A 19,428-nucleotide genomic window follows, 5' to 3' on the forward strand; every position below is an offset into this window, starting at 1 on the left:
CTGTTGGTCCATCTCTAGGAGATTTCCTGCCATGGAAAGCAGAATCTTCAAGCTCTCCACCAGCTCCAGCTTGGTCAGTTGATACACTTAAGCAGGCGAAAACTACATCACTGAGAGACATTCAGAAAGAGCAGGAAAGAAAACTCTCAACTTTGGTCAACTCCCAACCACAGGTTGCTGCTGCACCCAAAGTACAGACAAATCGGAGCTCAAGTGGAAATAGTTCTATGTGGCAGCACTCGACATTCTCACAATCGCCAAAAACGGTGGCTCCATCACAAAGCATCACCATCCCTTCTAATAATTCTAGGTCTAAGACCGAAGATGAACTCTTTTGGGGTCCGGTCAACCAGACAAAGCAAGAAACTGATCAATTTTGAAAAACCCTAAAACTCAAGCTTTGGGTTCTGAGGTTGAAAATCTCAAGTCAGAGACACCGAACATTGAATTTTCAGTCTTAGCTTCCAGAGCTAATGAATGAAGCCAAAAGCAGAAAGGCCAAAAGAAGTAGAAAAACAAAGTGAAAACTAAAAAAGAAACACATTTATGTCATGTTGGACTTGAAGGTCTAGGTAGTTTTGAGCGGACAGAACAAGAAGGTATGCTATTATCTGTTCTTAATGCAGTCATAAACAATTTAACAATTTTCAACAAGAGGGACTTTCATTTGGACAGAGACAGAAGTAGTCTTTGACCGCTTCCAGAATGGGATCAGCCTAGTTAAGCAGAATAAGGAGAAAATATTTTCAAGGGAATTTTCAACAAGAAGGAATTGAATTTGGACAGAGACAGAAGTAGTCTTTGACCTCTTCTAGAATGCGATCAGCCTGGTTAAGTAGAATAAGGAGAAAATATCTTAAAGGGAATTGACTGTAGGGTTTTTTTTTCTTCGATTTTTTTGATTTAAAAACAATTTGTTATATGAATATATTTTAGGATTATAAGTCCTTATGAGGGTTACAAGCTCTTTATAATGGAATTTGGGGTTTAGTGGGCTTTGCGTCTAGATTTTGAACCTCGTTCTGATACCATGTGTAAGAGCCCAATCCTAGGGTCTTCTAACAGATCTATTTCTAATGAATTTAAATGCAATAAGAGGCAATAGTTTACTTTCTTACAAGACTTTTAAACAAATAAAATTTTACCATTTACATTCTAATCCTTATAACTTATGGAGAACATTTCATATTAATAAATTTACTTAACTAATCTATAGAGGAATACCTATACTTGTGGCTGGTGGAGATGCCTTTGAATTGTTGCTCCTGCCGAGCACTCCTCTTGACTGACCCAACTAGATTTACCTCCCGGCCAACTAGGAAATAATTCCTAGCCTAGGAAACCTCCATAGGTTCCCTAGCCCTCCGAGCCCAAGTCCAACCAGATGTAGTGTGTGTGTCCAAGATGAATGATCCAAACCAAGATGAACAATATTTCCCTCCTTTCAACAACCCAAGAAAACTCCACAGGTTCCTAAGGTCTCCAAAAATCACAACAAATTCTAAAATCACAACCAACCCCCAAAATCATAAGCAAGGCCCAACCTCCCCCTTTCTCCCTTCCCCCTTCTCTTTTTATACCCTCCCTCTCTTCTCCATCTCAACCACCTCTCATTAATGTCATTAACTTCTCATCCATCCTTACAGTTGACTTCTCTTCTCCCAAGTAAGCTGGGAGTACATTTGGAAATGTGACATGAATATAAAATTAGGAAATTAATGGGAGAGGACCATGTCTTCTCCCAAGTAAATCTGAAAGTGCATTTGGGAATGTGAGATGAATATATGTATTAATAATTAAATGGGGAGAACTATGTCTTCCCCCAAGTAAATGTGAGGGTGCATTGGGGAATGTAAGATGTAATTAAATGGAGATGACCATGTCTTCTCCCTAGTAAATGTGAGGGTACATTGAGGAATGTGAGATGAATATATATATTGCTAATGAGTTGGAGAGGACCATGTCTTCTCCTTAGTAAATGTGAGGGTACATTGGGGAATGTGAGATGAATATATATATTGCTAATAAGTTGGAGAGGACCATGTCTTCTCCCTAGTAAATGTGAGGGTACATTGGGGAATGTGAGATGAATACATATATTATTTGAAATAATCGAAGGAGACCATATCCTACCTAAGATTCAATTTGAGAAGGTAAGTTGGGAATTTGAATAATATAAATCATGAATTTTATATTAGACCAATATTTCTCAATATTTTTAGATAATGTAAACATTAATGAAATTTAGATGATAAGATTTAAGTGGGGCATTACATCACCTCAAAGGGAATTGAAATAATGACTTCACATCAAGGAGTGCCTTAACAGAGCTCCTGATCACGATGGAGTGCCTTAACAGAACTCAAACACTACTAATAAATTATTTCAATTATCTATGATTTAGCTTTTGTGCAAACATTATTATTAAACCTATCCAATAAAAAAATATTAATAAAAAAATAGATTATATTTTGAAATAAATTAATTGAAATATTGTTATAAAATTTTTAAAACTTCATAATTAAATACTTACTGCAACTAGATTTACAAATAATAAATATGATTCAATGATAGATTTCATGTAAATTTACAACCTTAAGCATTAATAAAATAATTAAACATATTACAAATAATATAATTCTACATATATAATATTTTCATTTCACATGTTTATATAATTTAGATTGATAATAGAATGTGGTTGATGTAATCCAAGATAAATACTAAACAAATTAGATATGTAGTTTTGTAATATATGTTGCTTTTAAAAGCAAATAGATATTTTTACATAACCTTAGAAAATAATTTGAATAAAGTGAAGAAGAGACAATGAGATAGCCACTCATGAGCATTCACTACAATAACAAAATGAGAGTGGCTAATGAGTGTGAAATAAGCACTCTCAAGTATTCACTACAAAATATATGTATTTTAAATTCAGAATAAAATGTGTTTTATGCAACAAATATATATTGTTTTAGAGGAAAATATATTTCTTTGCATAATGTAGAAAACAATTTTAATGTAGTAAGTAGATATGTGAGATAGCTACTCTTATCTCACTCATGAGCATTTAGTACATATTCACTATAAAATTTAAAGAATTATTGTTTAAAATGCATCCATAAAATTAGGAATAATAGGATGTTAGAGTTAATTAGAGGGATGTATTGTTCTAATCCATTCTTCTATATTAAATTAGTTAATTGTTGTTATTATATAGCATTAATTTGTAGCTACATCATCATTATCTTCTATGTTGATACCATTGCCATAAAATAAGGCTCTATTATGTGAACGTGTGTGTTCCAATTAATAAAATCTCTAAGTTGCATAGTTATTCTATCTCTCTATATTGTCTTTGTTTTTCTTGTTTTAGTATCAAAACCATGAGGAGTTGTGGCATGTGAGAAACAATATTGAAGCACTTTCCATTGGGAGTTGTGCAAGTTGAACTCTTCTAGCCATAGGTTCATATAATCTCTTGCATGCAATATAGAACCAACCACATGAAGCATGTGATGTATGCAACTACATGAAATGTTTTTAGAAATCTCATCTAGTGCTTCCTACAACTCCCACATCCACATGGAGCACTTGGTGATAGTATTATGGTAGCCATTAAGCAAACATCCTCCATGTATACCATTAGGCATTTCCCCACCTTCTCGTTTAGATCTAGCAAATTTGTGAGGGAGTCCAGAGTAAATCTTGAAATCAAATCCAACCCCAAATTCTATAGCTCACACTAAACGATCGACTCTTGAATCTCTATTGCCAATTCTATCTGATGGGGAAAATAATCAATGAGGGCATTCATTTCCTCTGCATTAATCAACAAGGATTTGTTGGTAATGGTGATCCTAGGATTCTCATCCCACAAAGGATCTCCATCACCCTCAAGATCGACCCTAGTTGAGAACTTGTAATGTGGATTGAGCCATGGACCAATGGACCAGCTATCATTCTTAGCTCTAAGATCATTTATTGTTATTTTTCTAGATCTTTCAGTTGATTATGATCCTCATTTGACTCAATATTCCTGGAGCTAAATTTCATGTAGCAAGCCTTACCAAAAAATATACTATAAAAAAACATATAAAATAAACAATACACATTTAAAAAACAAACAAAATTATTTAAAATTACTTCAGATTTTAAATTCACATTTAAAATAAATAAATAAATATATATATATATATATATATATATAATTAATTTTATAAAAATAATTAAATAATACAAAATTCAATAAGCCATTCAACCTATATAACAAGTAAATCTTTCTTTTTTTCCTTAATTTAAAATAAAAAATTAATATAACTAAAATAAAAACGAATTCTCAGGAAAATTATAATATAATGATTTGTTTGAATTTAAAGCCAATCATCTCATTTTTATCCAATGATAATGATAAATACCATCAATTCATAAAATTCGAACCCCTGGTAATTTTTGCTAATCTCCTTGAGTGAATTCCTTAATATTTTAAATATAATAGTAGATTGTTCGAAACCTTAAACGGTTACTTTGCCCTTCTGTCTTTTTATCATTCACCATTGTTACGGAGACGCTATAAGTTATGAATATAATCCACAAAAAATATAAGTACTCGCTGTCGAAAATAATCACGCTGCGTGATGTTGCATCCAACAGAGGATAAAAGTACAGAAAGATAATTGAAAACCATGTATCATTTATTTTTATTTTTTAATTTGAGTGTGGTTTATGGAGAGATGCAGATATTGGTGACCGCTAACTGCTATGTTTTTGTGGCAATAGTATTTCAGGCATTTCTCTTTTCTTTGTCTTAATGATGGGTTTAACTCTTAGGGTATGGAGGATATTAAATCAGTGACGTTATGTTCACACAAGAATATAGAGGAGAATTGGACAAAAAACTTTTAATTGGGAGATGCTTTAAAAACTAGAGCTCAAGAAAATAAGATAAAATCAGAATGGATGACAACCAAGATGAAAATGATCGCAAACTTACAGATATAAATATTCATTTTTATGAGTGAAATTTACAGGACAATCAAAATAAAGATGACTTCAGACTTACAAATAGATACTCTGGTCCTGAAGCTCAAGTAAAAAACAAAAACTTACATACATGATAAGGAAGATGGAGATTACATGTAAATAGCTGAATTATGGAATTCCAGTCAATATTTTATAATAGAAATATTGCTTTTTTTCGTGCTAAAAAAAACAAACAAAAACTCGCATATAGATATTCATGTCCTAAGTCTAAAATAAATCTAAATCTAAAAATATTTCCAAATTATCACTACTTGACGAGTCGTTACCACTTGATGAGCCGGAGAGCCCTTTTACTGCTCCACTGATGATTGACTGAACCAAAGCAGCAATTTTATCGCCAGATGTGGTGGGACCCACGGATGCAACTCGATGAATACCATGCTCTGAGAGTCCAAAAATTTCATTTTTAGCGCAGCTCGGATCCACGTAAACCTTACACGCCACATCCTCGCACCGATATCTCCAACCACCGCGAGCGATGTAACCATCGCAGGCGCTGCAAGTGTATGCTTTCCCCTTTAAATCACCCGTCACAATTTTGAGTTTGTGATTTGCGTGCCCACCGTAGTCGAGTATTTTAGGAAGCGCCATACACAAGGGATGGAGCCTTCTGTTACGCCTTTCAGTTTCGAACACAAAACCTTTAATCACCTCGCAGCAGGCACTGCAGTGATGCCTCAGAAACGTCTTGGAACGAAACTTGATGATCACGTCGCTGCGAAACGGGTGTTGGATGGCGTCAGGCAGGGCGGCGCAGACCTCGTGCAGAGTGAAATTCTGACACTTCGAACCAGAAGAAATCTTACACTTGTAACCCCTGTTGGCTCCGTATTCTTTGCATCCGCTGCATGTGTAAGCCGGAAGACCCTCAAACAGCAAGAGCTCATGCTCATGGCGGTTAGCGTTAAACAATATTTTCCCCTCTCCCTCTTCTTCATGGCGGTTAGCGTTAAACAATACTTCTCTCTCTCCCTCTCCCTCTCCCTCTCCCTCTCCCTCTCTCTCTTCCTCTTCCTCTTGGCGGTTAGCGTTAAACAATACTTCCCTCTCTCCCTCTCCTTCTCCCTCGCCCTCTCCCTCGCCTTCATGACGGTTAAACAATACTTCCCCCTCTCCCCCCCTCTCTCCTTCTCCCTCTCCCTCTCCCTCTCCCTCATGACAGTTAGCGTTAAACAATATTTCCCCCTCTCCCTCTCCCTCTCTCTCTCCCTGCTTTTCAACATCTCTGGCTGTGGGATTTGGATTCCGCTCCGCCATCAAGGAGACAGACCTATTTTCCCTCTCACTAAATGCGAAGGTGGACGATATTGGGATCGCTGGGCCAGAATTATGGGTGCATTGGCTTATTTATATAAATTGGAGGAAGAGCAGCGTTCAACGCTTGTGCTATATCGCTAATAAACAGAGGTTTGAAATATCAAAGTATACTTAGACATGTTAGTCTCTTAGGTTAAACCAATACAATCACTAACATTTACACCTAAATTGAAAATAACATTTATCAACGCGGAATAGGTTTTTCTAACATTTACGATTAAATTGAAAATAACATTTATCAACTCGGGAATGGACTTTTCTAACATTTACAATTAAATTGAAAATAACATTTATCAACGTGGAATAGATTTTTTTAACATTAGATTTTGGGAGGCTTCTCTTCAAGCTTTTTGAGCATAGGAATAAAATCTTAAATCAAAATAAATAATTTGTTTCTTTAAGTCGGATATACCAATATTTAGTCTCAACTCATCAACATTTATCAACGCGGAATAGACTTTTCTACCATTTACAATTAAATTGAAAATAACATTTATCAACGCGAAATAGACTTTTCTATTTTGATGCAGGGTACAGACGAGTTAGAATTAATAATCGCAATATGAACGTCAAATCAAATCAAATTCTTTTTCAACGGAATCTAATCCTTTTTTAAATCTTCTTCAAATACGTGAACCGTCCAAAAGCTTTTCTTTCTTCAAATTAATTAATTATTATTATCCCAGCCAATCAGCAGATATTGTATTGGGTTTCTGGTTAAATCAGTTTGGTTCGACCTGTAATATTTTTATAGTTTAATTTATTTATCGATATAGATAAATATAGATATATTAGATTTATATATATATATAGATATATATAGTTATAACTATATATAGATATATTAGATTTCTTAATTAATTTATGATATTTTTTATATTTAATTTATTTTCTAAAGTAAAAGTAGATTTTTTTGTGAAGTTCTATTTTGCTTTATAAATAATAATAATAATAAATAGATGATTAAAAGTCTTATTCCATTTATCAGGTCTTTTCATATTTGTTTTATTTTCTAGATGAAAATAGAGTTTTTTTAATAGGTTTCATTTTTCTTTATATAGGAAAATGGATTAATGGAAAGGTAGATTTAAAGTCTATCTCTTTACACACTATTAATAAGTTATTTTAAATCACTAGGATTTAGCTTTTGTGTGTAATATTATTATTTAACACTTAAAATATATATATATATAAAATTAATTATTTTTTTATTATATTTTGAAATAAACTATAATATTGTCGTAAAAGATTTATATTTTTATAATTAAATACTTATTACAATTAGATATATAACACATATGAATATAGTAAATATGATTCAAGAATAAATTTCAAGTCAATTTACCATCTTAAAAATTAATAAAATAATTGATCATTTACAAATAATATAATTTTATATATACATTATTTTTATTTTACAAATAATATAATTTTATATATACATTATTTTCATTTTACAAGTTTATGTACTAATAAAATGTGGTTTATGTAATGATAAATTCATTCTAAATAAATTAGAAAATTTTGTGACATATGTTGTTGGAAAAGCAAATATGTTTCTTTGCATTATCTAAAAAATAATTTAAATACGATGAAAATAGAGATAGCCAGAGAACAAAACTATTGAGCATTCACTAAGATGATTTAGCCCCAGACTAAACTCAAACCTTAAAAACAGAGATGTGAAGAAAATAGTAAGAGGACTCCCCAACAAAACTAAGTCATCCCCAAAACCCCCCATGATATATATTGTATATTAAATTATAGTGTAACTATGAAATATTTAGTAAAATTAAGTGATTATAATATACATCATGGGAGAGAGATTGGTATAGGTTAACATCATTGATTCTACTTATACTTATAATAATGGAGGTATTTTATTGTTTTTTTTGGCATTTTAAAAATAGTTTCACTGTATAATGAATATAATGATACGTAAAAGTATAATTAATATATATGGGTTAATGTTATTAATTTAAAAAATAAATATATTAATTAATTTTATTACATTTAATTAAACATCAAATTTTAATTAAATTATAAAATTTATTTCAGCTAATTAGATTTTATTTATTATAAATTATTCTTTTAATTAGATTTTAAAATTTTAAGTTAAAGAATGGTGAGTATAGGAAAAGAAGGAAGAAGGTTGAGAAAGCATCATCCTCACCCAAAGGACCACTCAAGGCAACACCTGAATCACCTTAAGTTCCATCTCCATCAGTTGAGATTGAAGAGGCACAGATTGCATAAGAGGCTGAAGTGATTGAAGAGGTACAATTAGTACAAATTTTTGAGCCTGAATCCATAGTTATTATGTATGGAGAAAGAGAGCATTAAGGTCCCTCTTTAGAAGAGGAAGAATTCAAGAAATATTTATATACTTTGACTGTGATGGTTAAAGTCCTCTATGAAGAGAGGAACACTGGAATGGTTGGAGAGAGTTCTAAACCTCCACATGGAGAAGGAAGCTCAGAGGACAAAAAAGATGAAAAGAAGGACTCCAAAAGGAATAGTTGAAAGAAACCTCCATCTCCACCATCCTCATCATCTTCACCATCTCCCACAACATCATCTTCCACTACCACCACTACCCATACTCATTCCAAAACCCCAAAAGGAAAAACTCCATTACTGAAATTGGACATAAAATTCGAACTTTCCATGTACAATGGAGAAGTGAATGCAGAAAGGTTAGACAATTGGATTCGATAGTTGGAGGTATACTGCAGAATTTGGAACCTTCAAGAAGACGACATAAAGATCCAGTTGGCTTCACTAACGTAGAATTTTAGGCAGCTTAAAGGTCAAACAGTCCAATATTATACTCAGGAGTTTAGGAAGAGGGCTTTATTGTTGGGAGTAAACTTGAATTCAAAAGACATACTCTTGAAATGTATTGGAGGTTTACATTCCTATTTGCAGCATACTATCTTTATGTTTAACCCAAGCAACTTAGATGAAGTATGTTTGCAAGACACGCATCTTCAGGCAAGGGGAAAACAAAACATAGAGGAGAAAGGTGAAAGTGAGGGTAAGGGAAAAGAGAAGGGGGGAATGGAAGGGAAAGAAGAGTGCAAGTTTCAAAAAAGAGAAGTAAAAACTCACATGCAAAATTTTTTCAAAGACTGGCCATGATGAAGACTACTGTTGGCAACTTCATCCAAAATTAAAACTAGATAGATTGAAAGCCAAAGAGAAGGGAAAAACTATTGTTATAGATGAAAAAGACTTATGGTCAGATTCAGGAGATGAGACAAAAATTACAACCATGGGTTTGAAATGTCAACATGTTGAAAGTACTAGTTCCTCAAATAGTCACAGTAACACTCCAAATGAAGACAAAAGGGAAGAGTTGTTCACTGTTAGAGTAATCTCAAATCATACCAAGATTGGTGCACTCTTTGATTGTGGATCACAAGCTAACCTGATTTCAGAAGACTTAGTTAAAGAGATTAAACTTGGAACCGTACCACATCATAAACCGTATACCCTTTGCGTTGGATTGTTAAGGATACCAATTTACAGGTTTCAAGGAAATGCATTTTTATATTTTCTATTACTGCAAACTTTGTTGATGAAGTCGAGTTAGACGTGGCTCCACTTGACATTTTTGGAATTATCTTGGGAAGTCCATATTTGAATGACAGGAAAAAGGTGTTTCATCACTATGAGCACAAATATCATTTTCTTAAAGATGGGGTGAAGTATATTGTGAGAGCTCATCGCAAGAAACTGAACATTTCTTTAGTTAATGCAGGGCAAATGAAGAGGCTAGTGAATGCAAGTCAGAAATTGACATTGTTGATGATCAAACAAAGAGATGTTTTGAATCATACTTTTCATAAAGATGCTTATATTTGTAATGATTTGTTTCAAAATGATAATAGGTTGCCTTTGAAAGAAGGTGAAAAACATTTGCAGCAGCCAACATTGGTGTTGATCGGTGTTGAAAACAAGGTGCCGATGCAAGAAGTTGCAAAGGTCAAAGAGAAGAGGACAAATCAGCTTGGAAAAGAAGGCATGGGTTTCACAAATGTTCATTTATGGTTTCCAAAAGTCACATTACAATGGCGAAGAAACTTGGGCAAGAGTCAACTCAAGTACAAGGTAAAAGTAGCTAAAAATTGCCATAGAGACAAAGTGCAAGGTGAGAAAGATTCAAAGTTTCCTTTGATTGTTGACCAAGGTAGGAACAAGATTTTTTCTACAAAATTAGATTGTTGTTATGAAAATTCAGAAATATTGCAGCATGACTGTGTCAAAGACAGAAATTGATGGTCGTCAAAATCAAGGAAAAAATCAACTTTTTATGAAAAGCTCCAAATGATGAAATTATGAAAATTTCAATGGATAAAGACTGGAAGGATGAGGGAATAGTCCCCTCATCAACATAATCAGTGATCAAGAGAGATTTTGGGGTCCAAAAGGCTTCTAGTGGGGAGGAATGATCAAGGATCAGTATTTTAGCTAAAAAATGAAAGTGCTCTAAATTGCTTCAGACCTGAATTAATGGATAGAATTCGTCGCCAGGATTCCAACACCGTGAATGGTTCAAAAAAACCAACATCGTATGCAAAAGTTAGAGCTTCTGAAAGTTTGGTTTAAAAAAAGTCAAAGTCAAAGTTTGACTAGAGTTGACTGGATGCCCAGTCAGCATGCATCAATTATCCTCCTATTTCAGCCAATGACACTGTGACAAGTGGCATCTCCAGATTCGCCAGTATGATTGTGTGCAAGGGAAATTGCCTAATTGGCCTCTAAGGTGGGATTCAAATTTATTTTTATTTAAATATTATATATATATTATATATAATATTATTTATATTATATAGTTTTTATTAACTATATATAAATATATATATTTATTTATTTATTTAAATATTAAGTAAAAATATTAAATCCACATTTTATTTAACAAAATTCGAATGGCAAATAAATATCCAAAGTCAACGTAAATATTTGAAATGGCATGGTAAATTCAAATGGGCAATGTTTAAATCCAATGGTGCATGTGTTAAAAAATTAATATGGAGCGAAGGGAAGGGGGATGGAACCCACGACCTCCCCCGCCCCACTCCATGTACTTTACAAACAAGCTAACAAGGCAGAAATTCAAAACACATGTCGCAAAGTTATATTTAATGTGCATGCGAAACTGACGGCGGGGTGGTGAGAATGAGCCCTATGGGCCAACCCCCAGCCCATGTGACCTCAAGCATGTGACCAAGGGCCAACGAAATGTGCTTAGCGCGCTAATCGCGTTTAATATTAATTAATGTCATTTAGAATTTAATTAATCTGTGATTGAGTTGGTGGAGATTTTGGAGGAGCCACCAAATCCAGAACTGCCACCAAACTTGGTGGACTTAACTGGAAGTTCTCCATATTTAGTGGAGGTTTTGTAGGAAAAATTGTTTGAGTCATAACTACTCAATGCTCAGCCAAATTTTGAAAATGAATAGTCATTTTTGGCTAATTGGCATGATAGGAACTCATTGGAGTAGGTTTTAGATGAAAAGTAGGTCATCTAGAGGTGGTTTTGGACACTTGAAGATTTTTGAAGCCCACGACCACCAGGTGTTGGAGGCCATTCCCAGAGCAGCTAGTAACCAAATTGAGTAAACAAATAGTCATTTCTGATAGATTTAAATGTTTTAAACTCATTGGAATAGGTTCCAAGAGCATTTGATGCATGTAACAACAATTTGAGCACTATTGAAGCTAATACAAAGGCCCACACTATGAAGCTGGACCAAGGAGATGTAGCCTAGGAGGGGTAAACTCCTTCAACAAAAAATTGTGTATTGAGCTATGTTATTTTTTCTTGCTATGTTTTTATATGTTGTTGTTCAGCCATTTAAATTCATGCTTTTAAGTTCATGAAAAACACTAAATTTCACCAAGTTATATGAATTGACAATCACATGCTCATGGATAAACTCTTTATGGATAAGCAAATCAAAACAAAGAGAATTTTATATCTGGAAATGATATTAGCACAACATTATCTAGCAATCAATTATAGATCAAATAAATATCAGAAACCACAACATCCCCCTCCTTCATTTTTCCCATCCAAGAAATCTTGTCCTTATCTTCCTCACGATATACTCCTAAAAGTTGCATGCCAGTTCTAATATGTTCCTACTCCCTCACCATCCGCCTGTCCATGCCTAGTTCCCATGCTTGTTTCCAAATAGGACATTGACCCTACCAATCTGATATGACCTAGTGCCAAAAGAAGATCCCACGGCTATTTATACAATGTATAAAACCATATGATATATGACTATCAACTTCAGTATGCAATATGTGATCCATTGCAATAATAATCTGGTGTCTAGAACCCAGTTTCCAAGCAAGATTCTATAAAAAAAATTACTATTTTTTTTGAAGTTGAGACAAATGGCCGAGCCCGATGCAATCCCAATACGCCCTCTCCACATCCAAGAAAGAAACTCATGGTCCTTTTGATACTTATGTCTTAAGATCATCCCCTAAATTCCATTCCCAAATAACCCCCTCCATGGTGATTTCAGCAGTAACACCTAGCCGTATCTCCTCATATTCAATATCCCCCAACCACCCATATGCTTTGGAAGAGAGATATGATCCAACTTGACAAGATGGAATTTGTTTTTATTAATCATACCTGACCAGATAAATTTCGCCATAATTCAATTGAGACTCTTTATAATGGTGAGAGGGAGATGATATAAATGCAGCCAGTATACTCCCAACTACGTGATTACCGCATGGGTCAGTGTGATGCGGCCCCCCGAGGATAAACATCTGAATTCCCACCTGGATTTTTTTTTATAGAAACGATCCACAAACCACATCCAATAATTAACCTTATAACTACATGACTTAATATGATAGCCAAGATATTTCATGCCCCCCGATAATAATTCAGAAGCCACTCCAAAAAGTCTATGTATATATGCAATAACCTCCATATCGCATATGTCGTGTAATACAATAGACTTCTAAAGATTCATAAACAGTCCAGTAGCATTCCCAAACTTTGCAAATATATGAAAAAGGGTTAGCCATGCATACCTATTGAGTCTCCCCATGATGAGCACATCATCACCAAAAAAAATATGTGAAATACTGATGTCTCTACCCAAGTGCATTGCTTGAAACTGTCCCTCTGCCACTACTTCTTTTATATGTAAACTCAGCTCATCCATAGCCAATATGAATAATAGAGGAGATAGTGAACATCCATGTCTGAGTCCCCTCCCAGCCTTAAAGAAATCTACGGGATAACCATTAATAACAACAACATATGGACATTTGAAACACAGGCCATAATCCACTTGACACATTTGGCCTGTACACCAATTTTATGAAGCACCAACCTCAGGTAAGCCTAATATAGGCAATCATAAGCCTTCTATAAATCAACCTTCATAATAGCAGAATTTAATTTTTTAGAGTGGATCGAGTGCATGCATTCTTTGGAAATCACTACGACATTGTGGATTTGTCTATTTTGTAGGAAACCAAACTGCTCATGAGATATGTAACTAGACAAAGTATGCTTAATCTTGTTAGCAATAGTTTTTGAGATAATATTATAAATAATATTACAGAGTGAAATGGGTCTATAATTTGAGAAATAGTCAGAAGGAGTCCTTTTCAGAATGAGAGCAATATATGTAGAGTTAATATGCAGGTGTATATATACCCTGGTCCGTGATTCCTCCATCATGTCAAGGATATCCTGCTTAAAAATGTCAAAGAAGTGTGTAAAAAGTTCCACCATCCACCCATCAGGTCCCAGAATCTTGTCCCCCTTAAAGGATTTAAGCACTGCCAGGATTTCTTCCTCTGAGACAACTTTATATACATCTGAGTTTGCAGCTTTGTCAAACATGGAGGGATATAATTCCACCCCCCAAATTTGGTCCTCAACACTGTCCAACTCCCTATGATAGTAGGCCTTCTGAAAATGAAGAACAACAACCCTACAAATGTCCTTCTGTGTCTGAGCCTGGTTTCCGACAGCATCAATGATCTCCCATATGGAATTGAGTTTTCTCCTGTGTTTTGCAAATTTGTGAAAAAAATTTGTATTCCTGTCCCCTTCCCGAATCCATATGGACCTACGTTTTAGGCGCCAATTAGACTCTTTAATAAGTAGTATATGTTTCTCTTTAATTTCTAGGGCATGTATACAATTTCTGATAGTATCTGGAAGATTATGCACAAGTGTATAAGGGGGATGGCATCCTGTTCCTTCAAAATGTCAAGTAATTCTTTGTTCATTTAACTTTATTTTTTCTTCTCCCATTCTTTTACCTCCACCCTAAGAGCCCGAAGCTTATCCAATATATGCATCATGGGGAAGTGTCTCGAACCCTAACTCGATTCCAAAATTCCCGCACAAGATTGTTAAAATCCGAGTCTTCCAGCCATACACGATTAAACTTAAAAGGCATCCCACATATGAGATCCCCTTTCCTCTAGTGTAGGATAATGGGTGGATGGTCTGAGATATAATTAGTCACCACCTCAGATTGGACAGTCCCAAGTCTCTTAGCTAAATGTTCATGTAGGAGGAAGTGGTCCAACCTCTTTGCGACATAACCATCCCCCGATCTATCATTGTCCCAAGTTGGAATAATCATAGAAGGGCATATATTCAAAAATTTGTAATCAAAAATAATATCTTTGATCCGATCTGCCCAACTAGTGTGGTTCATCGTTAGGACGAGTTGAAGAACCAAATCATAGCAGCATGTTAAATAGAGAGATCAGGTCCTCAAAAGGTTAAATTTGACTGGGAAACAACTATATTTGACTGGACAACTAGGCTGTACCAATGGCTACTAAGCAAGGCTAAGTTTGACTCGGCACAAAGACCAAGAAATAGGAAGAGGAAAAAATAATTATTTGATTAATTTTTATTTTTGTTTAGTTATATTTATTACCAAACTCTAGAGTATGAATTAATAATATATCAATAGGCCTTTTAATTAAAATTAAATCGATCAATAGTTAGTTAGTTAATTTAAGGGAAAGTATGTTATATTTAATTAAATATAAAATAATAGGAAATATTTTTTATTAGATAACCGTTTAAATTAGTTAAATAAAGACCCCAAACTAACTAAAGGGAATCCCACGATAGTGGACCATTAATAATTTATAACTACTTAATCATAAAGATATTCTATAATATATATTTATATATATATATATATATATATATATATATATATATATATATATATCAAATTCAATAAGTAATAAGGTAAAAATTACTCACTGGGCATAAAATAATTAAAAATGTTAGGTTGGTTTGTTATAATTATTACCTTAAGGTAGGGCAATAATCTATTAATAGGATTTTTAGTTAAAACTAGGTAGGTAAATAGTTCGTTAATTTATTTTGGGGGTTAGTATGTTATATTTATTACCCCAAAAAGTAAAAGTTTGAATTTAATTAACAAGAACCATAATCTTATTACTAGATCCATTTAGTATTATTAAAGCATTAAATTTAGATGAAATAAGAAAAAATAGATAACCTAATAAATTAGTTAAATAATTACCTCATACTAATTATCAACATAATTTGATTTTAACCTAATAAAATTAATATGGTAATTCAATTAGAAAGAATATAGAATTTACCATAGGTTAGTCCAATATTAATTTTATTTAATTATATCTAAAGGGTTGGAAAGACAAACCATACTATTGGAATTCCTTCATCAATGAGAAGGAGCGGACAATTCCAGCTTCAATACCTTACTATGTCAATTAAAAGGAATTCGAACATTAAAATAAAACCCAGAAAATGTAAAAAAGAGGGATGGGGTAGGGGGGCAAAGACGAGAAGGAAAAAAGGAAACAGATGGTCTCGAAGATGAGGGGGAAAACAAAGAAGACCATATAGAAGAACCACCCAAGGGACGAGGGTGGGAACAGGGTAGCTAAGAAGAAAGGGCAAGAATCCAACATCTACTAATCTTCTAGCCGTCATCCCTATTGAGATTCCTCGGCCTTTTTTCAGTTTCGATGGCCTCCCTAAATTTCCGGTGATGAAAGGGAGAAATCTTGGCAATGACCTAGGCCTCCTCAATGCAAATGTGATGCTTTGTTTTTTCCGCGTGCTCTGCCAAGTTGGAAGACTGGGTCCTCCTATGCTTAATGTCAGCTGAGTGTTCATGAATCCTTTGATTAACAGAATGCCCCGTCTCACAAACATAGGGGGGTCCCACAAGAGCAAGGAATGACATAGACACCTTTCATGTCCTTGGGGTCAATAGGGTCTTTTACATATCTAAGGGACCTACAGATGTTGTTAAGGGGTCTAAAGGTATATGGAACATTATGCTTTCTGAGGATCCTCACAATCTTATCTGTGGTACCTTTCTGGACCTCCCACATACCTCGTCTAGACCAATCATACAGTTCAGATCGTCTGCAATGACAAGAGACACAAGTCCCAAAATCTCCGATGCAATCAGGTTATCCGAGAGGACAGCTCGATCTCTGTATGGGGCATATACATTTAAAATATGTATGCGACCCTTTAAACCATGGATATGACCAGCAAGGAAGATACCATCAAAACATGAAAAAGCCTTTAATTTAACCCATCGAGGGTCCTATATAGCCACCAGTCCCCCCGAGGGACCAACAACATCAGTGGAAGCCATATGCCAATCAGGAAGCATCTTCCTGAAATAATCTATCACTTGTGGAACCACATGCATAGTTTCCTATAAAAGGATGATATATGGACGAAGAGAAAGGAATAGCTACTTGAGGGCCAGATATTTAGGTGCAGCCCCAAGACCCTGGATATTCAATGAAAGGATGAAATCCATGTTAACTAAGGTGCAAGATTTCATGCTCCAAGGGCCCGAGGAGAGGTAGTAGTAGTGATATGAACATCAATGAGAGCATGTGCATCTGAAGGACTAAAGGGGAGAGGCCGAGGGCGTCCTTTAAAATTCTTGCTATCTCAGTTGTGCTTTCGATGAATAGTGATATTTCTTGTTGAGGAAGGGCTGATGCGGGGGGGGGGGGGGGGGGCGATGAGCCAGATCGCTTGTGGATAGTGAGAGTTCGAAGATCCAGAGTCTTCTTCTGGAGGAGAAAGTCAATATCACTATCCACATAATTGGTAGGGGAATAAAGGGGCAAAATAGGTGACATAGGATGGGACCTAGACCCTGGGATGGATGTGAGACATGTGAAGGTGATGGCATAGGGACATACATAATATGCGAGTAGGAGGGTGCATCATATGACATAGGATGGTGAGGTGCATAACTCGGTTGTGGTGGGTTGACACAAGGACGGGGTGTAATCCTATCCAGCAGGGGTGGTGAGTTGGCATTAGCTGAAGGAACAATCGACCCATCAGAAGTCCCAGGGGATGAAGGAACATTGTTAGGGGCATAATCATTTAGAATCGTAGATTGATAAATAGTGGAATTTACAGGATATGAGAAAGTCGGAGTACTTGATGACCATTGTGTTTTGCGCCTATGATTAGTCACCCCAATACTGTTATGAGGAATCTCAAATTTTTCATCATCCTTCTCTGACGCACCATATCAATGCCACCGATGTGCCATATGCCTGCCACCCAGTCAGCGGGGACACTGCGCCAATAGATGTCCATTATGATGGCAGTTTAGACACCGGAAAGGAACACCCCAGAAATCTAGTGGCTGGACTAGATGGGTGTCCCCCATTGTAATTCAATATGGTCTGGAAGCCCACCTCTATACTCCTTTTCAATCAGAATCCATGCAACTCGCTTATCCTGTGCACCCAAAAACTACGAGTCAACATAAACAAACTTCCCAATAACGTTTCCAATGTAAATAAAAACTTGTCGCGTCTAGAATTCAATGGGAAATCCCGGAAAATTTACTCAAATCAATTTTTTTTGTGGAGTTTCCTTCAAAGGATTAAATCCAATATACCAAGAATGAAAAGCCAGAAAACTCCTCCCTTCAATCTAAGGAATACCCTTGATTTTCATCAAGCCCTCCTGGCTTAGAAACTAGAAGTTGTACCATCCACTTAACAATCTCACCACCGTAGGCATGTAGCTCAACAATCACTTCCATTTAGTGTCAACCTAGTGCCTCATGTCATCTTCACTCAGATCAACGAAATGCCACTTAACAACAAGCGCCCACTTCTGCAGGCTGGTAACTCGGTCGATCAACACATCGTGACCAAAAACCAGTGCACTCACCGAGGTGGTAATTTTTATGGATCACTGTTGACACTGGGATCGTCGTCCGTTTTCCACTTGATATACCCCATGCAAACTAGGAGCCGCATGTACACCATCTGGCATGTGCATCGGGTCTTGACTCGAATGCCAAATGTCCTGGTCATTTGGCCCCCCCATCCGCTCCGGCTTTTCTAACCTATAATTTGATTTAGCATCCAGCATAACACGGATAAATGCCTCATGTGTTGATGTGTCTGACTCCAACAAGTCCATAATCATAGAGCAAGATATGGACTAGTGATACGAAATGATGAGGAAAATAATTGAAAGGTCGTCTTAATAATTCATCTGGGAGGTAGGTCATAATTAAGAGAAACCATAAGAAATCTCTGCTAGGAATATCTAGGGATCTGCAGAGCACTGGTCACGAAGTACAGGACCCACGGAGCATAACACCCACATACCGCCAAAAGAGAGGAACTGTCGTCAGATGTCAATCCAAAAGGGGAAAGCACCAAAAGTATGGGAATAAAAAAACAATTCTCGATCAAGGGCATGTGAACGAGAATCCCAATCCAAATAGTCAGTAGACGAATGTCAGAGAGCTACAATGAGATGCAGACCCAAGTCATCTCAATGAGAAGTTTCCAGATCACCACCACTTGAAAAATAAAAAACCCTTGGAAATACAATCCCTCGACACTTGAAAAACGAACTACCCGAGTTTTGGATCTTGAGTAGAGCACAACCAGAGATACAACATCTAAACAGATCCACTAAGGAAGGGAAATATCTATGTGCCCTAGACAAGTACACCACCTATTGCAAACCCAAAAACC

At 35.4% G+C, this 19,428-nt stretch overlaps 1 protein-coding gene across 1 annotated transcript in view; it reads right to left on the minus strand.

The window, feature by feature from the left end:
• Positions 1-5,251: 5,251 nt before the first annotated feature.
• Positions 5,252-19,428, minus strand: part of LOC149200563 (uncharacterized) — a 52,634-nt gene continuing 38,457 nt past the window's right edge. The window contains exon 2 of the mRNA XM_089400980.1: positions 5,252-6,123. Coding sequence (XP_089257106.1) covers positions 5,254-6,123 — 870 coding nt within the window. The 3' untranslated portion in view covers positions 5,252-5,253. The remainder of the gene's footprint in view (positions 6,124-19,428) is intronic.

Source organism: Pinus tabuliformis, chromosome 2_1, assembly GCF_031772625.1.
Source record: "Pinus tabuliformis cultivar Carrire ecotype Pingquan chromosome 2_1, CPIR1, whole genome shotgun sequence".
Classification (NCBI taxonomy): Eukaryota; Viridiplantae; Streptophyta; class Pinopsida; order Pinales; family Pinaceae; genus Pinus; species Pinus tabuliformis.